We start from the raw sequence: 22,083 nt of genomic DNA on the forward strand, positions 1-22,083 counted from the left end.
GAAAATACTACCCCCAAGAAAAACTGCCATGAAGCAGAGGCAACATGTTTGACAACACCTGATATGAATTAAATATCAATTAAACAATGATTTGCAGACATGGGGAAAAAACACCTTTTGAATCAGAAATGCAATAATTTGGAGGGACTTCCCTGGCTGTCTAGTGGTTAAGACTCTGCACTTCCACTGCAGGGGACAGGGGTTCGATCCCTGGTCGGGGAACTAAGATCCAGCATGCTGCCGCAGCCAAAAAAAAAACAATAATTTGGAATAGAAATGGACAAAAATAATATCTAGATGCCTAATGGATAAGAAAGATGTGATGATTAAACACAAGCAAGAACAAGACATCTCAGAAATGAAGAGTAAACTACAGAATGCCCAAAGAAGAGATCAGAATGAAAATATAATAAGGGAGGGACACTGAGAGAATAAAAACAATTAAGAAAATGAATATGCAGAAGTTAAAAAAGAGAAAAAAAAGAAAATGGTAATATCATGACTTTTGGTTTTAAGAATCTCTTAAGGAAATTCGTTAAAGTTTCATGTTTCTTGGGCTTCCCTGGTGGCCCAGTGGTTGAGAGTCCTCCTGCCGATGCAGGGGACACGGGTTCGTGCCCCGGTCCGGGAAGATCCCAGATGCCGTGGAGCGGCTGGGCCCGTGAGCCATGGCCGCTGAGCCTGCACGTCCCGAGCCTGTGCTCCGCAACGGGAGAGGCCACAACAGTGAGAGGCCCGCGTACCACCCCCCCAAAAAAGTTTCATGTTTCTTAAGAAACATGTATGGCGGTGTGACATGTAATCCCACAATAGCCCCAAATTATCATTTAGGCTTTAGAAAATTCTCTTAAAATATCTGCTTTATAAATCTAGTGAGAATCTAAGCAAGTTTAGAAGCACTACCCTCTTGTCCAAGAAAGTGATCCAGCCCCACAAAAATGGTTTCCCCTTAACTTTCATTTTCTCTCATCCCTACCCTGCTTGTCTTTGGTTAGTCAGAGGACGTGTACACAAACCTAAGCTATGATAATCATATATCCCATTCCTTGCCACTGTGAATTTACTAAGGATAGGCATTTGACCTAAGCTGGGCTTGTAAGACCCTTTCTTGGGATTCTCTCTCCTGTCACAGAAAATCTAACTGTAAAATTCTGTGGCTGTCAGCCAGACAGACAAGCTGACAGACAGCTGCCAAGAAGAATGTGAGAAAGGCCTTATATTGAAGACTCCAGGTGCTAATCTGTGGCCCAGGTGCATCCCTGCCTTCTCAGAGCTCTGGTTGTTTAACTGCCTTTGATTCCACAAGCCTATCAATTCTCTTTTGTCTAAGGTAGTCTAAATTGAGGTGGGTGTTTATCACTTCAACTTAAATAATCTTAATATAGTAATTAAAAAAAAACAAACCTCTTCTTGTTGTCCCGGTACTTCTTCAAGTGTGCTCTTTGCTGTGCAGAGCTCAGGAGTGACAGTTTCTAACATTTGATGGGCCCTCTCTTTGTCCCACCTTGCATCTTGCTCAGCAGAGTCTACTGTAGTTTCCAAGTCTGTTTCCATAACTGCCTTCCCTTTCATTGCTTCAACTTTTTTTAAAGATTGCCTGAGCTTCTCAATTGTTTTGTCCTGTGAGGGTATAAGGTTGGGGGAAAGGGAGATGACTGTGATTAAAACTCCTCTAAATAACAGGCATGATACATAATAACTCATGCTTTTTTTTTCTTCTTTTTCTTTTTTCTTTCTTTCTTTTTTTTTGGAAGAGCTAGATAATGGAAAAGAAAGAAAATTCCACAACTTATGAATTAAGAGGACATTTCTCCACCATCATGCTCATCAATAACCAACAGTTACTGAGCACTTTTATAAACTAGGCACTTGGGATTTAAAGAGGTTTAACACATGTTCCATGTCCTCAAAAGTCTTATAGTCTGTGCTAATCAAACACAGAAATAGAGAAAATAACTGGCTGCAATAAGAGAAATATTCTTGATAATCAACTGGCAAAAAAAAAGTTGATCAGTAAGTATCTGGTGTATATTTGGTTTCAGGCATAAAATGTATGTTTGAAATACTACAACTGGAGCTTGATATAGAGAAGATCCAAAGAGCATCCCCCCAAAAATCACTAAAACTTTTAACCATTAACCCAATAAGAAAGACAAAAGTATGACTGAAACAAAAAGCAAGGGATCTAGATACCTAACATTTAGAATACCGGTTACCTTTGAGGAGGATACCTGGGGGCTTCAGTGGGATTGATAATACTCTGATTCTTAACATGAGTGGTAGATTTGTAGCATCTAATTTTATTATTCTATATGCTTTAATATTATATATATATTCTTTTATATGTATGTAAAATAATTTTAATGTTAATTTTTCAAGTTCAAGGAGAAACATGCAGCAAAAATAGAAACAGACCAAAGCTTAAGTTAATTTTTGAAAGTCTCATTTTTTTACTTACTTTAAGGACATTTACTCTTGTCAGTTGAGTTTTCATAGTTTTATTTGACAATTTAAAGTCACTGAGCTGTTTCTGAAGTTTATGAATTTTCTCCTCTAATCTTTGAGTTGTAACAACCTTCAAATTCTGCTGAATTTTCAGTAATGTTTCTTGCTTGTTGTCTTTCTCTAGCTGCTTGAATGTTTTGCCATTCTCCATCTGGGAAATCTTAGTCTGGGAGTTTTCCTTTACAGAAATCAACAGTATTAGAATTAAGAAGTTATGCTTTAAGATGGTGTTCTACAGTAGCATACCAGATCTACTCTACACTGACAAACTGTAGGCTTAATTCTTACATAAGTAGAATAGTTTTCACCACAAATATGCATTAAACTAATCCAGAAAATAAAATATGACAATAAAAGTGATGGCTTAAGGCTAACAAGGGTACAGTTAAGTATACAATGTTATAAACACCAGGTGATAGTAGAGATTAGTTCAACTATTCTAAGAATGTATTATAAGGAAATAATAAAATATTTAGATAAAGCCTCAAGCACAAAGATATTCTATACAACATTATTCATAACATGAAGAAATAAAAACAATGCAAATGTCAAAAAATAGTTAAAATAAATTACATGTGATTGATTATACATTCATTATAAATAAAGTTTTCAAAAATATTTACTAAGAGAAAGTACTAATGATATAGTTAAATGACAGAAGCAGGATGAAGAAAAAATACGCTATCTCAATTATGTTAAAATATTCTTGGAAAATAATCATAGGAAGATATACCTATATGTTAACACTGGTTATCTCAAAGGGGTAGAAATACTGATTGTTTTAATTGTATTCTTTCTACTATTCTGTACTTTATAAAGTTACTACCAGAAAAAAAGAGAGAGAGAGAGAAGAGGTGTAGATTTAATGAAGATACCACATATTTTCATTATATATAAACTAAAAATTAGTAAAATATATTGAAAAGAACCACTAGTTCTTTCAAAACAGGAAACAGATACTCCAGGCAAGACTGGTTAAAGAAGGAAGAGAAAGTGAAAATACACAGTATTACGAAGGAGATATATACAAAACTAATGTACATAAATTAATTTTATTAAGAGAAAAAAGTTATTAGAAGACAATAGAGTAATGCCTTCAAATCTCTGTGTGAAAATAAAGTCTAAATTCAATTATAAATTGAGCCTGAAATTTAAAAAAAAAATTACCTTTTGACAAAATTCAACACCCATTTATGATAAAAACCCTGCAGAAAGTAGGCATAGAGGGAACTTTCCTCAACATAATAAAGGCCATATATGACAAACCCACAGCCAACATTGTCCTCAATGGTGAAAAACTGAAAGCATTTCCACTAAGATCAGGAACAAGACAAGGTTGCCCACTCTCACCACTCTTATTCAGCATAGTTTTGGAAGTTTTAGCCACAGCAATCAGAGAAGAAAAGGAAATAAAAGGAATCCAAATCAGAAAAGAAGTAAAGCTGTCACTGTTTGTAGATGACATGATACTCTACACAGAGAATCCTAAAGATGCTACCAGAAAACTACTAGAGCTAATCAATGAATTTGGTAAAGTAGCACGATACAAAATTAATGCACAGAAATCTCTGGCATTCTTATACACTAATGGTGAAAAATCAGAAAGTGAAATCAAGAAAACACTCCCACTTACCATTGTGACAAAAAGAATAAAATATCTAAGAATAAACCTACCTAAGGAGACAAAAGATCTATATGCAGAAAATTATAAGACACTGATGAAAAAATTAAAGATGATACAAATAGATGGAGAGATATACCATGTTCTTGGATTGGAAGAATCAACATTGTGAAAATGACTCTACTACCCACAGCAATCTACAGATTCAATGTAATCCCTATCAAACTACCACTGGCATTTTTCACAGAACTAGAACAAAAAATTTCACAATCTGTATGGAAACACAAAAGACCCCGAATAGCCAAAGCAATCTTGAGAATGAAAAATGGAGCTGGAGGAATCAGGCTCCCTGACTTCAGACTTTACTACAAAGCTACAGTAATCAAGACAGTATGGTACTGGCACAAAAACAGAAAGATAGATCAAGGGAACAGGATAGAAAGCCCAGAGATAAAGCCACACACATATGGTCACCTTATTTTTCATAAAGGAGGCAGGAATGTACAGTGGAGAAAGGACAGCCTCTTCAATAAGTGGTGCTGGGAAAACTGGACAGCTACGTGTAAAAGTATGAAATTAGAACACTCCCTAACACCATACACAAAAATAAGCTCAAAATGGATTAAAGACCTAAATGTAAGACCAGAAACTATCAAACTCTTAGAGGAAAACATAAGCAGAACACTCTATGACATAAATCACAGCAAGATCCTTTTTGACCCACCTCCCAGAGAAATGGAAATAAAAACAAAAATAAACAAATGGGACCTAATGAAACTTCAAAGCTTTTGCACAGCAAAGGAAACCATAAAAAAACCAAAGACAACCCTCAGAATGGGAGAAAATATTTGCAAATGAAGCAACTGACAAAGGATTAATCTCCAATATTTACAAGCAGCTCATGCAGCTCAATAACAAAAAAACAAACAACCCAATCCAAAAATGGGCAGAAGACCTAAATAGACATTTCTCCAAAGAAGATATACAGACTGCCAACAAACACATGAAAGAATGCTCAAATCTTTAATCATTAGAGAAATGCAAATCAAAACTACAATGAGATATCATCTCACACCAGTCAGAACGGCCCTCATCCAAAAATCTAGAAACGATAAATGCTGGAGAGGGTGTGGAGAAAAGGGAACACTCTTGCACTGCTGGTGGGAATGTGAATTGGTACATTCAGTATGGAGATTCCTTAAAAAACTACAAATAGAACTACCATATGACCCAGCAATCCCAGTACTGGGCATATACCCTGAGAAAACCATAATTCAAAAAGAGTCATGTACCAAAATGTTCATTGCAGCTCCATTTACGATAGCCCGGAGATGGAAACAACCTAAGTGTCCATCATCTGATGAATGGATAAAGAAGATGTGGCACGTATATACAATGAAATATTACTCAGCCATAAAAAGAAACAAAATTGAGCTATTTGTAATGAGGTGGATAGACCTAGAGTCTGTCATACAGAGTGAAGTAAGTCAGAAAGAGAGAGACAAATACCGTATGCTAACATATATATGGAATTCAAGAAAAAAAAATGTCATGAAGAACCTAGGGGTAAGACAGGAATAAAGACACAGACCTACTAGAGAATGGACTTGAGGATATGGGGAGGGGGAAGGGTAACCTGTGACAAAGCGAGAGAGTGGCATGGACATATATACACTACCAAAAGTAAGGTAGATAGCTAGTGGGAAGCAGCCGCATAGCACAGGGAGATCAGCTTGGTGCTTTGTGACCACCTGGAGGGGTGGGATAGGGAGGGTGGGAGGGAGGGAGACGCAAGAGATATGGGGACATATGTATATGTATAACTGATTCACTTTGTTATAAAGCAGAAACTAACACAGCATTGTAAAGCAATTATACTCCAATAAAGATGTAAAAAAATACTTGTCATTTATGCAAGTATTCAAAAAATTTTTTCTCTCCAAGACACCATTTCTTAGGAATCTATTAGAGGATATAACCCAGCAAAATAAGAAAGTAAACCAAAAGAGAGGAAGACAAGAGATTCATGAAACAGTGCAACCTAACCAGGAGATTGGAGAAGAAAAATCACAGGATTATAGCTGTGCCCAGGCTGACAGAGCAAACAGTCCAGACCGACACAAGAGAATTAAGGACTTTGGATGAGAAAGAATGGGAGATTTTTATAGATTAGAAGATCCTCCGATGCAGTATTTGGGGAAAAAATTAATAAGTGAATGTTGAAAATTATACATATGAAACACAAGGAAAGTATTAACTCTAGGATAAATAACATGCACTACAAGAAAGGAAAGGTCACAAGAGTATAATACTTGGCATTTTGTAAACACTATTTAATGTCATAGTGAAGTAAATGCTGATTATGGATTTAGCTAAAAATATTGATATAACAATACTGGGAAGATGGAAGGGGGAGTTGGGAAAAAGATAAACCTTCATCTGTCATATAATAGGAAGTCAACAGATAATGTCTAAAATAAATAACTCAAGATATAGCAATATAAGCAAATTATTTTAAAAAATGGAATTAACTACAAGAAGCAACAGCTAAAGGGGTTAAAAGTAGTTCCCTCTGGGAAATAGGATAGATGGAGGTACAGAAGTGGGCTGCTGCTTTTCAATAGAAGACTCTTGTTATATTTAATTTTTTTTAATGTACATATGTATAATATATACATATAAGTGTAAAAGGTAAAAAAAAATCTCTTAAATAACTTCAGCTCAAAGAAGAAATGGAAACCAATAGTAAAAGTGTAAACATATAAAACATAGTAAAAGGACACTTCTTATTAAAATGTATTGGACAAGCCACAGAGGAATATTTATAGTCTTTGGTGCTTTTATGATTTAAAACAAAGGACCAAAGAAAAGCATATTTACATAAAGAAAAAGAGAAATTAGGGGTGTAGATTTAATAAAGATACCATATATTTTCATTACTTATACATAAAAAATAAATGGTAAAATATATAGGGAAAAGAACCATTAGTTCTCTGGAAAGATAAAATAGATGCCCCAGGGCTTCCCTGGTGGCGCAGTGGTTGAGAATCTGCCTGCCAATGCAGGGGACACGGGTTCGAGCCCTGGTCTGGGAAGATCCCACATGCCGCAGAGCAACTAGGCCCGTGAGCCACAGCTACTGAGCCTGCGCGTCTGGAGCCTGTGCTCTGCAACAAGAGAGGCCACGATAGTGAGAGGCCCGCGCACCGCGATGAAGAGTGGTCCCTGCTTGCTGCAACTAGAGAAAGCCCTCGCACAGAAACGAAGACCCAATACAGCCAAAAAATAAATAAATGTTAAAAAAAAAAAAAAATAGATGCCCCAGGTAAGCCTGGTTAAGGAGGAAAGAGAGAAAGTAAAATATTAGAAAGGAGAAACATACAGAATGCATAGATATAGAAAAGATGAAAATAATTCTAAACACTACTTTGTAACTCAGTGGCAATAAGTTGAAAACCTAAAAGAAATACATTGTTTCCTAGAAAACAATATAATATTCAACTGTGTCCAGAAAATCCAAGAATTCTAGTAAAGAAAACTATTGGACTTAATAAGTAAATTCAGTAAGGTGGTATATAATTTTTAAAGATATAAACATATCAAAGGCTTTTATCTATATTAGTAATAATCATTTCAAATAGAAATAGGGAAAATATGCCACTCGTAATGGGCAGGAAATCTATTTTCCTTCCTGACCTAGGAGTAAACTTTACAAGAAAAAATTACATGAAGGACTTTTATAGGACTTATATGAAAGAACATTATAAAATCCTATTACAGTACACAAAATAAGATCTGCTAAAGGGAAGGAGGACATGTACCAAATTATCAAAAATTATCAATTTTCAAAAATCATACCATTACAAAGCCAACTGAGTAAACTACAAACAATATTTACAAATTGCTACTTTGACAGGTATAAAATTTACATTGAATATTCAACTCATACAGTGTAATCATTAACCTACTTTTATTTTTGTCCTTTGTTGTTCCTTTAAATGTATTCTGTGGAGTTAATTCTTCATTTGCCATTAAGTGAAACTTAGGGCAAGGCCATGTTTTTCCTGATCACTTTCAGTTTAATGTAAAACTTATAACATTGCCTTTACTAAAAGGTACCTTTACAACAACAGGTCAAGAAATTATAAAGTAAAAACAACCAAATAGTAATATTAGACATGACAAACATAATAGCTGAAATGAACAACACAATAGATGAGATAAATAGGATGGATAAAGCTGAGAACAAATTGAGTGAGTTGGAAAATCAGACTGAGAAACTCTCTGAGAAGGTGGCAAGAAAGGCAGTACCAATAGGTGTGTGTGTGTGTGTGTGTGTGTGTCTGTATAAAGAGAGGAAGATTTGGCTAACACAACTGTGGGGTCTGGCAAGTCCAAAATCTTCAGGGCAGGCTGGCAGGTTGGAGTCCCAGGGAAGAGCTGATGTTGCAGCTCAGGTCCGAAGGCAATCTAGAGGTAGAATTCCTCCTCTAGAGGGGACCTCAGTCTTTTCTTTTAAGGGCTTCAACTGCTTGGATGAGGCTCACTCATTATGGAGAGTAATCTGCTTTACTCAAAGCCTTCTTGTTATGTTAATCACATCTAACATGCAACATCTAGACTGATGTTTGATCAAGCATCAGGGCACCATATCTTGGTCAAGTTGACACATAAAATTAACCATCATGCAAAGAAATGAAGGATAGAATTAGAATTGCCAACGTTCTGTTAAGAGTCACAGGAGGAGAAAGAGTAGAAAAAGAAGAAAAGTAAAAACAAAAAAAAAAAAACAAAAGAAAGAAATCAAAAGAAAATAAAGAGAGGAAAATGTTTAAATAAATAATGGTAAAATTGACAGATGAAAGACTTAGATTTAAAAATTCATTGAGTGCCAAATAAGAGAGATAAGGTAAAACAATATACCTAAGCACATTATAGGGAAATTTAAGAATATTAAAGCAAATGAGAAAAATTTTAAGGTTTCCTGAGAGAAAGAACAGATCACCTACAAAGGAATAAGAATCACATTTTTGTTAGACTTTTCAACAGTAACAGAGGATGCAAGGAGATAATTTTAAAGAATTTAATGAAGGAACTTTGAACCTAGAAGTTTATATCCAGCCAAATTGTCATTCAAATATGAGGGCATACTAAAAATGTTATCAGGCACACGTGATGTCAGAAAGTTTGCCACACAAAGATCCAATTTTTTAAAACTCTCTTGTGGAAACACTCAAATTAGGAGAAAAATCCAGGAGGAGGCTTCAAGAAATATGCAACTAAGAGAAATCAAACATGTTGGTCAAATTTGGTGGTTGTCTAAATAATTAGGACCAAGTAAAAGAAACCAAATAAAAGATATATCATGCAACAATGAACCCCCCAAAAATTGCATTAGTGATCATAATTTCTGAAAACAGAATTTAAGGCAATATTTTATAAAGGACAAATAAGAGAATGTTTTATAGTGCTTAAAAGAACAGGATAGCAAAATCATTGTGAGCGCATATGCTCCGGTAATCTATAAAACAAAAACTGATAGAACAGCACAGACAAATGGATGAATCAAAAATTATACTTGGAGGAGTTCGCTGGTGGTCCAGTTGTTAAGAATCTACCTGCCAATGCAGGGGATATGGGTTTGAGCCCTAGTCTGGGAAGATCCCACATGCTGCGGAGCAACTAAGCCTGTGTGCCACAGCTACTGAGCCCATGCTCTAGAGCCTGTGAGCTGCAACTACTGAGCTCACATGCTGCAACCACTGTAACCCGAGCGCCTAGAGCTCATGCTCCAAAACAAGAGAAGCCACTGCAATAAGAAGCCCGAGCACCTCAACGAAGAGTAGCCCCTGCTCACCACAACTAGAGGAAGCCCACGCACAGCTATTAAGACCCAGTGCAGCCAAAAATAAATTTAAAAACAAAAACTATACTTGAAGAATGTAGCATATCTTTTCCAGAATCAAGTAAACAAAAATAATCAGAGGTACAGACAATCTGAACCATACGAATAATATGCTTGAGCATTAGCTATTTATAGTGCTTTATACCCAACCAAGAAAGAACACATTCTTTATAAGCACACATGGCACAGCTACCAAAACAGACCAATCACTGGCCATGTAGGAAGCCTCAATAAATTCCCAGGGATCATGTCATACTTCTACCATGTTGTAATAAAATACAAAGTTTTTAAAAATCCTATACATTTGGAAACATAAAAATGTATTGCTATATTTAAAATAAAAGATAAGGGAAACAGTACATGTCAATATTTGTGGAACAAAGCAAAAGTAGTTCTTGACAGAAAAATTATGGTTTAAATGAGTGCATTTATCAGAATATTCGAAAGGTTAATCATAAACCAGTTGCTCTTATTTTTCTTCCTCCTATTCTTCTTCCTTTCCTTCTTTCCCCTTCTAAACAATTCAGTCCTAAAGCCATAGGCATCTGCACAGAATGAGAAGGGAAATGCTGAGGCTCATAGCAGGCCTACAGAACCCAAGCAAGGTGACAAAAGTGTCTGCAGAAGAGGGCTGCCCTGCAGAGGGACTCAGAGCCTGATCACATATGGAGAGGTGACCTGTCATGGAGTGTTGGAGCCTGAACAGGGCAAGGAAGATGTGTATACCGTTCTGGAAATCAACAAGAACAAGACAGGAACCCAAATAAGAAGATGGGTAAAGGAAACAAACGGGCAGAAACTAAAAAACCAAAAGATGAAAAACATTAAGGAAATGCGAAACTCATTAATAATTAGAGAAATGCAAATTAAATTAACAATCATTTTATACCTGATGGAATGGCAAAAGTTAGGAAGCTGCTAGTGTCAGGAAATGACAAGAACGTGGAGATTCAAAAACCCTCCTGTATCTCTGGTGGGACGATTTATTGTTCTGTGAGAGCTGACTGGCAGTACTTAGTCATATTAAGTGTATGTATACACTATGAGCCACCAATTCAAATCCTGACTTAACACCCCTAAGCAATTCTCTCTGGAGTCCATAAAGGGGACTTGTACCAGGATGCTATCAGTGATGTTGTTTGTGGTAGCATAAAAATAGAGGTAACAAGGCTATTTACCACTAGAAGAAGAGACAGGTAAAATAAATAAATAAATAAAAATAAAAAATTAAAACCATGGCAGGTATGAACACTGTAGTACTCCATGCAGTAGACAGAAGCAATGAATTAGATGAACAAATAGCAATATTAAGTGGCTCTTAAAAATACAGTGCTGAGTAATAGAATGAGATTTTTTTTTTTTTTTTTTTTTTTTTTTGCGGTATGTGGGTCTCTCACTGTTGTGGCCTCTCCCGCTGCGGAGCACAGGCTCCAGACGCGCAGGCTCAACGGCCATGGCTCACGGGCCCAGCCGCTCCACGGTATGTGGGATCTTCCCGGGCCGGGGCACGAACCCGTGTCCCCTGCATCGGCAGGTGGACTCTCAACCACTGCACCACCAGGGAAGCCCTAGAATGAGATTTTTTAACACGATACCACTTATGCAAATTTAAAATACTTGCACAAAAATTACATTTAAAGAAACACATATAAACAAAGAAATACACATTAAACATATTAGATTGACTTCCTTTTGGGGAGGCAAAGGACAAGATCCAAGGAAAGAATAAATAAATAAGAGAGACACCTTCCATTGCCCAAATTAATGCGTTAAAAACCATGGACTTTGATTAACTCAACCTTCTGTATCTGAGGTCCAATTGTGAGGAATGGGGAGGCAAGGGAATCCAAGTGGTCAACAGCATTAAAAAAGAAAGTTACTCAACCTTACTAGTAGTAAAGTAAATGTAAAAACTGTACCATTTTAACCTAACTCGCACAAACACACACTCTAAAAGGATGACAGCATCCAATGCTGGCTAGGATGTGAAGAGGAAACATTCATGTATTGCTATTTGGAAAGTGAACTGCCTTTTGCAAGGTAGTGTTCTGGCAATGGCTATTAAACTTTAAAATACTTAGGATAGGGACTTCCCTGGTGACGCAGTGGTTAAGAATCCGCCTACCAATGCAGGGGACACGGGTTCGAGCCCTGGTGCCGGAAGATCCCACATGCCGCGGAGCAACTAAGCCCGTGCGCCACAACTACTGAGCCTGCGCTCTAGAGCCCGCGAGCCACAACTACTGAAGCTCGTGCGCCTAGAGCCTGTGCTTCGCAACAAGAGAAGCCACGAAGAGTAGCCCCCGCTCGCCACAACTAGAGAAAGTCCATGCGCAGCAACAAACACCCAAAGCAGCCAAAAATAAATAAATTAAAAAAAAAAATACTTAGGATATTCCCTGGCGATCCAGTGGTTAGGACTCAAAGCTCTCACTGCTGGGGCTCCAGGTTCGATACCTGGTTGGGGAACTAAAATCCCACAAGCCGTGCGGCGCAGCCAACAAAAAATTTAAAAAGAAAATACTCATACACTGTGATCCTATATTTCCACATTTAGAACTCAACCCCATAGGGGGAGGAAGCACCAGTGTGGAAAGATATATGTATATACATACTTATTTCAGCATTATTTGTAGTGGCATAAAAAGTGGAAATAAGAGAAGGACCATCAATAATTCTTAATAGGGAATTGGTTGAATAAATAAGTTATATACACAGTATGGAATACTGTACAGCTGTTAAGGGAATAAGTTAAATCTATATCTTTTGACCTAAGGAAAGACCATGAGGTACCTACTTCTTACCAAGTAAGAAGAGTATTTGACTGGTACAGTCCCAGTTTTGTAAAAATACCAACACCTACATATATATATTCATATATTTCCATAATCATTGCAATAGTTGTAAAAGATATAGACACATTGGTTACCAACATGAAATAGGCAGAAAGGGGGTTAGAGAAGATTATTATTGTTTCCTTCAAACCTTTTAACATGGTTTCAAGGGTTGCGGAAAGCATGCGCTATTTGTATATTCTTAAAATTTAATATGGTATTTTTAAAATTTGCATGGAAATGAATCATCATCAATTACAGATTCAAGAGCAGAGGTAGAAGCTGGATTCATCTTTGGACTCTGTGGAGTATACATTGTCGATACCACTTCACCAGGTGCTGGAAGTTTTTAAAAACCAAGTGATCAGGATTTCCCTGGTGGTGCAGTGGTTAAGAATCCTCCTGCCAATGCAGGGGACACGGGTTCGATCCCTGATCCAGGAAGATCCCACATGCCACGAAGCAACTAAGCCTGTGTGCCACAACTACTGAGCCTCCACTCTAGGGCCACTCTAGAGCCTCCACTCTGCGAGACACAACTATTGAGCCCGTGTGCCACAACTACTGAAGCCCGTGCGTCTAGATCCCGTGCTCTGCAACAAGAGAAGACACCGCAATGAGAAGCCCGCGCACCACAACGAAGACCTGCTCGCCGCAACTAGAGACAGCCCACGTGCAACAACGAAGACCAAATGCAGCCAAAAATAAAATTAAAAAAAAATTTTTTTTAATGTTCTATATTAAAAAAAAAACTCAGGGATCAAAATATATTGGATCAATGAATGAATGAATGGAATAAGAGACTAAATGAGTGAGTAGTGAGTGAGTAAGTTTATGCTTTGGGGCACAGTAATTATAGAAATAGTATAATATAGGTATGGGTATGACAAGCAATTCTGTGAAGACATAGTGAAATAGAATCAAAATTTCCTGAAAATCATCCTACCTATTCCCATTCCACTTTTAGGATTGACCTTTTCCTTATAGATGCAGAGAAGCAGAAAATAGAGAAGGAAATTTTCTACAAGGTAATTATTGAGGAATTTCACCAACAGCCCGTTCCCAATGTCCATCATATCTAGCTGACACAGTACACCTGAAATTCCCCCTTTAGAGAGTCATTCCTTTGAGCTCCTTTCCCTCTAATCCTCTTTTAAAAGTACATTAAGAAATATGTTAATAATACTTACAATAAATATCAAATATGTACAGTAGAGAAATGGGAGATATGGAGTAAGGAAAGGCTTTTTGATACAATCAGAATGTTCAAAAGTTTGTAGCAAATTTTCCTCCCTTTTCTAATACTAAGAAAAGTACAAATAGCATTAACAGCTTTGAACATTAGATAGTATAATAAAAGATGATCATTTTCATTGTCAAAGAAATGCCTTATACTTCAGGAAATTCTTACTTTGTTCATGTCCAAGTCTAATCTCCCTGGAAAAAGATCATTAATAGCAACTTTTCCTTTCAGACTTTTCAAGGGTCTTTTTTGTTCCTTATACTTTTCCTCAGTGTCAGATGATTCTCCAGCAGTTTCTTCACAGTGATGATACTGCTTCTCCAATTGCTTAGTGAGCATCTGAACTTCCTGCTGGTGGCCTTCAGCTCTCTGCAGGGAAAAAAAATAGATAAAACATCCTGATGGTCCATGATTTGTATTTTTCAAAATTATTTGCAAGTTCTACTTATATTGACATTGCAGTAACATTAAGTTACTAAAATAGATGAATGGGGAAGACATCTAAGAAGATTTGACATGTATAAGCTAGTTTTTAAAAAAGAAACAGAAAGGTTTGATATATAAAAATAAGACATTTTAGTGAGTACTGAGAAATAAAACTGTATAATGAATTTTAAGAGAGCAGAGCATAAAAAATTTGTAACTGTACAATAAACAGACTACTGTGTAATAGGTTTTACTAACACATTGAATTTAAGCAATACCTATTTTCATCTGAATTTTAGGGTGAAGAGTCATGAAATTTTACTAAAATGATTTGAACATAACAAGGAGATACATCCACTTAAACTTGCTGGATCAATCTTCCCATAGACTTGACCAGTAAATTCAAACAAATGACTGACTTAATAATTTATTTAACTGCACTGACTGAACTGACCAGTGTTTGATCATGATGGAAACATTATCTTCATCACACCACTATTTTTAAGCTAGCATTCATTGAGCTTACTGAACTGAAGCATTTATCATGTATTAATCCATTTAATCCTTACAACCATTCTGTGGGACAGGAACTAAACCTACCCCAACCCTACCCCCACTCCTGCCAAAATTTACAAATGAAACTGAGGCACAGAGAGCATAAGTAACCTGCCCAAGAGCACACAGTTGCTAATGGCAGAGCTGGGATTCATACCAGTCCTCTTGGCTCTTAACAAACACACTATACTACCTCTACTGTGATAATGGACATCCTCTTCCCTTTTATCACTATAGTAATAAAAATAAACTCAGAGCCACAGAGTTTACTAAATCAGCTAACATCAAAACCCACACCTTAAAACTAATTTGAAAGAGTAACTCATCTGTCAGTACACTTACGGACTTCCAAGATTGCTCATTTGCACCAATCTCCTGAATGCTCCCTTTCACACCTTCCTCTGTGGCTGGTATGGGTTCAACACTGTTGCTGGGAAGAGTAGACAACTGACTGAGGAATTTCCAATAGAGGGATGGCACAGTTTTAGTTTCCCATCTGAATGAATACGGAAGTCTGTCTAACTCAGGTAATTGTTTTTCCTTATGGATCAAATCTTGTTGACATTTATCCCAAATTTTCTGTCCATCTTTTGGTCCTTCAGAGTGAAAAGTGTTGTCTCTCTCAAAGTTCTTGACCAGGATAGCTTCATCTTTGTCCTAAATATGCCGACACACATGTTAAACTTCCCATATGGAATTTAATATTGAGACATCTACTTCCCTCCTTTTGAAATATAAGTATAGTCATAATACAAAGCTTCAGGAGAAAAGGATCTCAATAGAAATAAAGAGTTACAGAGTCATAAGAGAGACAAGGACATACTCAAAAGGGTAAACTAGAACATCAAGAGGTATTAAAATATTATGTGGGGGCAGGTGGGGAGGGCAAAAAAAAAATGATGTCATAGAGAAAGTACTTTGAGAACATAGGAAATTTAGCTTAGAGAAGCAGCTAAACGAACTGCTCCAGTTTATGGAGGAACTGTTTACAGAATATTTTGAGCTAATAAATGTAGGAATAATGACAGAATTTTAAAACTCAGCATTTTACTTCTCCTAAAAAAATAACTGATTCAGGCAAGGATTGTCAATGAATGCTACGACTATTAAGTGAAAAGCTGGCAGGGAAATGGATATTTTCATTATGATTTAATTATGATTATAGAACATCATTTAATAGTAACAGCTTTGATAATGTAAAAGCATAAATAACTCACATTTCTTTCCCCCAACCTTTCCCTTTTAAGCACCCTGCTTCCACTGTAAACAGGAAAAAAATAAAAGATAATGCTTGTACTTATCCTTCCCCCGACTTCTCCCAGGAATATTCTGCCTTTATAAATTCGAGTCTTCTTTTCACCTCTTGCCACCTTCTATTCTGAAAACTGTAACAAGTTTAGTTTCTGGGCTTTTTGTCATGTGAAACTGGGAAATAGAAGGGGAGCTAGAGTTGTTGAAGTAATGATGGGTTTGTCTCACTAAAAGCCCAGAAAAAAGAGGTAGAATAAAAGAGCAGTGGAAGAAAAGGTCAGAGCTACATGGACTCTGGTGTGGGAGAGGTTTTCGGAGATGTGACAGATAAGTCAGAGAAGTCAAAAACATGGAAAGTGTTACTGTGAATTACTTGAAAGAGGTGATTAAAAATTGGAATTACTTTAAACTCTGAAAGTAGTTGCTGAATTTTTTTAAGTAGAACTCCTCACAGTAAGGGGATCATGATGGGCCTTATTTTACATTCAGAATATATAATAAACAGTTTGGGTCCATGGATTTCAAAATAAACTTTTACCACTTCCTTGACAGTAGTCCATCTCCCATCCTCCTCCAACATTCTTCCATAAAACTTCCATTCATCCTGTGAATTGCTATCTACTAGGGAGCAGGATAACCTCTTCCTTCTAAACCCAACTCATGCCATAATTCTAGATTTCAATGTCCATGTAGATGATCCACCAGTTTAGTTTTGTGACTCCTGTGCTTCAGTTTCAATGACTTTCACCTACACCCCTATTCAATCCTTATACCCAACTCCAAAAACCCAGATGTTGTCAGCAGCGGGAACTAACCCATACCAGAAATTTAAAACTTGAATATTTCACTCTCTAACCACCACCTCCTCCCATTTCTCTCAAAGCTCCATTCCCTCTAACCTTTCCTTTAGTATCACAGAGACCTTCAGATCTGCCTTGCACTTTTTCTCCATACCTCAGAAACTCTTCCAGTCTGCCATGCTGTACTGCTTCCTTTTATCCTCCATAAGAAGAGGACCAATAAACCACTCAACATTTGCCAATTATCATCTGGAGTAACACAAGGTAATAAAAAATCCTGTTTCTTCAAAAACCAATCAAAATTTGTTCTCACCTTCATCATGAAACTGTCTTCTTGTTCTTTCATACTCATATAAGGGGTGAATCTGTTAACACCTGCTAACTTTTTCTCCAAAAGGTCTACTTTTCGCTCTGCTTTTTTTCTTTCAATCAAATGTACTCTGTGTAAGATATTGGCAGGTAATGATATCTTGAAACCAATTTTCAAATTTCAATTAAAATAATAAAAAGAAATATCCCCCATTTAAAGTATATTAAACATGTGTATCAAGTAAAAATGTATTTCTTATGAAAAGAGCTGTGCAGTTACCCAACTATTTCTAGGGAGAGACAAGAAATGGTAGAGAAATGAAGAGAACAACAATCCAGTGTTAAGTACTGTAGTCGTTCCCCTGGGGGAGGTCAATTTTGAAACCATCCTTTTCAAGAGGAAATTTGAGTATGAATATCTGTCTGCTACTATGGTAATATTGTGATGATCAGGAGGTTCCACATGTGTACAAGCACAGTGGGCCTCTGTATTCGAGGGTTCCACATCCATGGATTCAACCAACCATGGATTGAAAATATTGACAAAGATTCTTTTCAGAAGGTTCCAAAAAGCAAAACTTAAATTTGCCTCACACCAGCAACCATTTACATAGCATTTACATAGTATTAGGTATTAGAAGTAATCTAGAGATGATTTAAAATACACAGGAGATGTGCATAGGTTATATGCAAATACTATACTATTTTATATAAGGGATTTAGCATCTGCAGATTTTGGTACCCTCAGGGGTCCTGGAACCATCTCCTGTAGACACCGAGGGACAAGGGATGAGGGAGAAATGTACTCCCATTCTAGTAACACTTGCATGGGTTCTTCAACTGAATCCCTGAATGGGGTTGCACGAGGGGTAAAGGAATTAGAAATAATAATACAGCAATAGAGAATAGAATATGTAAAAACTTGTTTTATTATCAAATATACAAACAGTTAATTATTTGCTTCTTGTTTTGATTAACCATTGGTAGGTATCGGTAACGTTTTCTACCTTGAGGCTAGGTTAAAGTTTCAGTTCATCTTCCATGCTTTTTATGTTCTCTTCTATCTAAGATTTGCATCCTACAGAATTAGTGAATTTGAGTCAGATCAAAGAAATTATCTGAATTATCTAAAGAGAAAATTTTAATTAAAAAAATTATATTAGAAACATGTAGGTCACACTCAAAATGTCTAACACCTGCAACTGTAGTCTTAGAATGAGAGTAGACACAGAATGGGACAGAAACAATATTTAAAAAATAATAATTCCCAAGAATTTTCGAAACCTGATGAAAGATATCAATTGATAGATTCAGTAAGTTCTGCAAATCCTAAGCAGGATAGATACAAATAAATAAATAAATAAATAAATAAAAGGGACATTTTATATTAATAAATGTGACAATTCAACAGAAAGATATAGACATCCTATATTAGAATGCAAATAGTTTCAAAATACATAAAGCAAAAGTTGAACAAAAAGTGAGAGGCACAAATCCACAATCATAATTGGAGATTTCAACATACCTCTTTCAGTAACCAATAGAACAAAAGCAAAATGTGCTGGGTCTGAAAATTTATTCCCAACTGCACTAAATGCAAAGAGAGGACAGCTAAAGGGGCTGAGGACCAGATACGGCCTAAGAACAATCCTTTGTCCCAAGTTTCCTCCAGAGTTCACTCCATAGGAACAGCTTCCAATTCTCCTCCTCTTCAACATGAACATAAATATGAAAAAAAATGTGTATGGTATGCTACATAGCCATCTTCCTTGTTGGCATCAAAGACAAAACAAAAAGTCCTGAGTGACTCACTCTACAGCCGTATTAAAAATTGTGCTGAAGAATCTGCAATGCTTGGTCAGCTGTTAGGAGTTAAACTATAGACCAACTTCAGGTGGTAGCTTATCACTGAGAAGATAATTATTGGAATGATGAATTTCTTTTAAACAGTTCTTCATTTGAACTTTGTCAGTCTTCTTTTTTCATACACTGCACAACCAGAAAGAAAGGAAATCCTACTCTCCCTCTTGCTAGCCTTTAATTTTAATAATTTCTTAGCCTGAGTAAAGGTTTGTTTTATCACTTAGTTTTAAGATCCTATATAGTTTCTTTTTAAAAGAGATTTTGGAAATGCAAGACCCAGAAGAAACTTCAACCTATTCATTGAGGCAATATATACTAACTAATGTAGAATAGAAACAGCTTCACATCTGAATACACATTCACATCTGAATACAACAGCTTTTCATATTGTATGACTAACTTAAATATTATTCATATTATAAGAGGGAAAATTAATGACTTTGTTTCTCCTCCTATCAACCAAGGGCACATGATCAAATATCTCCTCTGTCTGTAAACCAATTAAGTAACCACGGGTCTAAGAATAACGCATTGTATAAAGGACAAAACCACACAATCATCCCAATAAATGCAGAAAAATCATTTGACAAAATCCAACACATTTTAATGATAAAAACACTCAACAAACGTAGAAGCGAATTTCCTCAACCTGATAAAGGACATCTACAAAAAACCCATAGCTGAAAACGTACTTAATGGTAAAAGACTGAACCCCCCACCACCACCACCTAAGATCAAGAACAAAAGAAGGATGTCTGTTTCTCACGACTTTCTTTCAATACTGCATTGGAAGTTTGAGTCAAGGCAATAGACAAGAAAAATAACTTAAAAGCATCCAGATTAGAAAGGAAGAAGTAATACCTCAACATAATAAAGGCTGTATATGACAAACCCACAGCTACACACAACATCATACTCAATGGTGAAAAGCTGAAAGCATTCCTTCTAAGATCAGGAACAAGATAAGTATGCCCACTCTTGCCACTTTTATTCAACATAGGTTTGGAAATCCTAGACACAGAAATCAGAGAAGATAAAGAAATAAAAGGAATCCAAATTCAAAAGGAAGAAACAAAACTGTCACTGTTTGCAGATGACATGATACTATACATACAAAATCCTAAAAACACCACCAGAAAACTACTAGAGCTCATCAATGAATTTGGTAAAGATGTAAGATAAAAATTAAAATAAAGAAATCTGTTGCATTTCTATACACTAAATAAACTATCAGAAAGAGAAATTAAGGAAACAATCCCATTACCACCACATCAAAAAGAAAAAAATGCCTAGAAATAAACCTACCAAAAATTATGAGACACCGATGAAAGAAATTGAAGACAACACAACAGATGGAAAGATATCCCATGTTCTTGGATCAAAAGAATTAATATTATTTAACATGAGCATACTAACCAAGGCAGTCTACAGATTCAATGCAATCTCTATCAAATTACCAATGGCATTATTCACAGAACTAGAACAAATAATTTTAAAATTTGTATGTAAACACAAAAGACCCCAAATAGCCAAAATGATCTTGGGAAAGAAGAACAGAGCTGGAGGAATCATGTGCCCTGACTTCAGACTATACTACAAAGCTACAGTAATCCAAACAGTATGGTACTGGCACAAAAACAGACATGTAGACCAATGGAATAGGATAGCAAGCCCAGAAATAAACCCATGCACTTATGGTCTATTAATCTACTACAGAGGAGGAAAGAATATACAATGGAGAAAAGACAGTCTCTTCAATAGGTGGTGCTGGGAAAACTGGACAGCTACATGTAAAAGAATGAAATTAGAACATCCTCTAATACCATATATAAAAATAAACTCGAAATGGATTAAAGACCTAAATGTAACACCAGATACCATAAAATCCCTAGAGGAAAACATAGGCAGAATGCTCTTTGTCATAAATCACAGCAATAATTTTTTGGATGGGTCTCCTACAGTAATGGAAATAAAAGCAAAAATAAGCAAATGGTACCTAATTAAACTTAAAATCTTTTGCACAGCAAATGAAACCATAAACAAAACGAAAAGACAACCTACAGATTGGGAAAAAGTATTTGCAAATGATGTGACTGACAAGGGTTTAATTTCCAAAATATACAAACAGCTCATATAGCTCAATATCAAAAAAACAAAAAACCCAATTTAAAAAAATGGGCAGAAGGGCTAAATAGACATTTCTCCAAAGAAGACATACAGATGGCCAAAAGGCACATGAAAAGGTGCTCAATATCTCTAATTATTAGAGAAATGCAAACCAAAACTACAGTGAGGTATCACCTCTCACAGGTTAGAATGGCCATCATCAAAAAGTCTACAAATTATAAATGCTGGAGAGGGTGTGGAGAAAAAGGAACCCTCCTACACTGTGGGAACGTAAATTGGTGCAGCCACTAAAGAGAACAGTATGGAGGCTCTTTAAAAAACTGAAAATAAAGTTACCATATGATCCAGCAATCCCACGCCTGGGCATATATCTGGAAAAGATGAAAACTCTAATTGGAAGAGATACATGTACCCCAATGTTCATAGCAGCACTATTTACAATAGCCAGGACATGGACAACTTAAATGTCCATCAACAGATGAATGGATAAAGAAGATGTGGTATATATATACAGTAGAATATTACTCAGCCATAAAAAAGAATGAAATAATGCCATTTGCAGCAACATGTACGGACATAGAGATTATCATGCCAAGTGAAGTAAGTCAGAAAGAGAAAGACAAATGCCATATGATATCACTTAT

The 22,083-nt window shown here is 36.2% G+C and overlaps 1 protein-coding gene across 1 annotated transcript in view; it reads right to left on the reverse strand.

Moving 5' to 3' along the window:
- LOC115852393 (coiled-coil domain-containing protein 170-like) overlaps positions 1-22,083 on the reverse strand; it is a 51,321-nt gene that overhangs the window by 1,281 nt on the left and 27,957 nt on the right. The window contains exons 5-9 of the mRNA XM_030855215.2: positions 17,454-17,580; positions 15,432-15,746; positions 14,277-14,477; positions 2,459-2,683; positions 1,405-1,620 (exon numbers count right to left, since the gene is read on the reverse strand). Coding sequence (XP_030711075.2) covers positions 1,405-1,620; positions 2,459-2,683; positions 14,277-14,477; positions 15,432-15,746; positions 17,454-17,580 — 1,084 coding nt within the window. The remainder of the gene's footprint in view (positions 1-1,404; positions 1,621-2,458; positions 2,684-14,276; positions 14,478-15,431; positions 15,747-17,453; positions 17,581-22,083) is intronic.

Source organism: Globicephala melas, chromosome 2 (assembly GCF_963455315.2).
Source record: "Globicephala melas chromosome 2, mGloMel1.2, whole genome shotgun sequence".
In the NCBI taxonomy this organism is placed as follows: Eukaryota; Metazoa; Chordata; class Mammalia; order Artiodactyla; family Delphinidae; genus Globicephala; species Globicephala melas.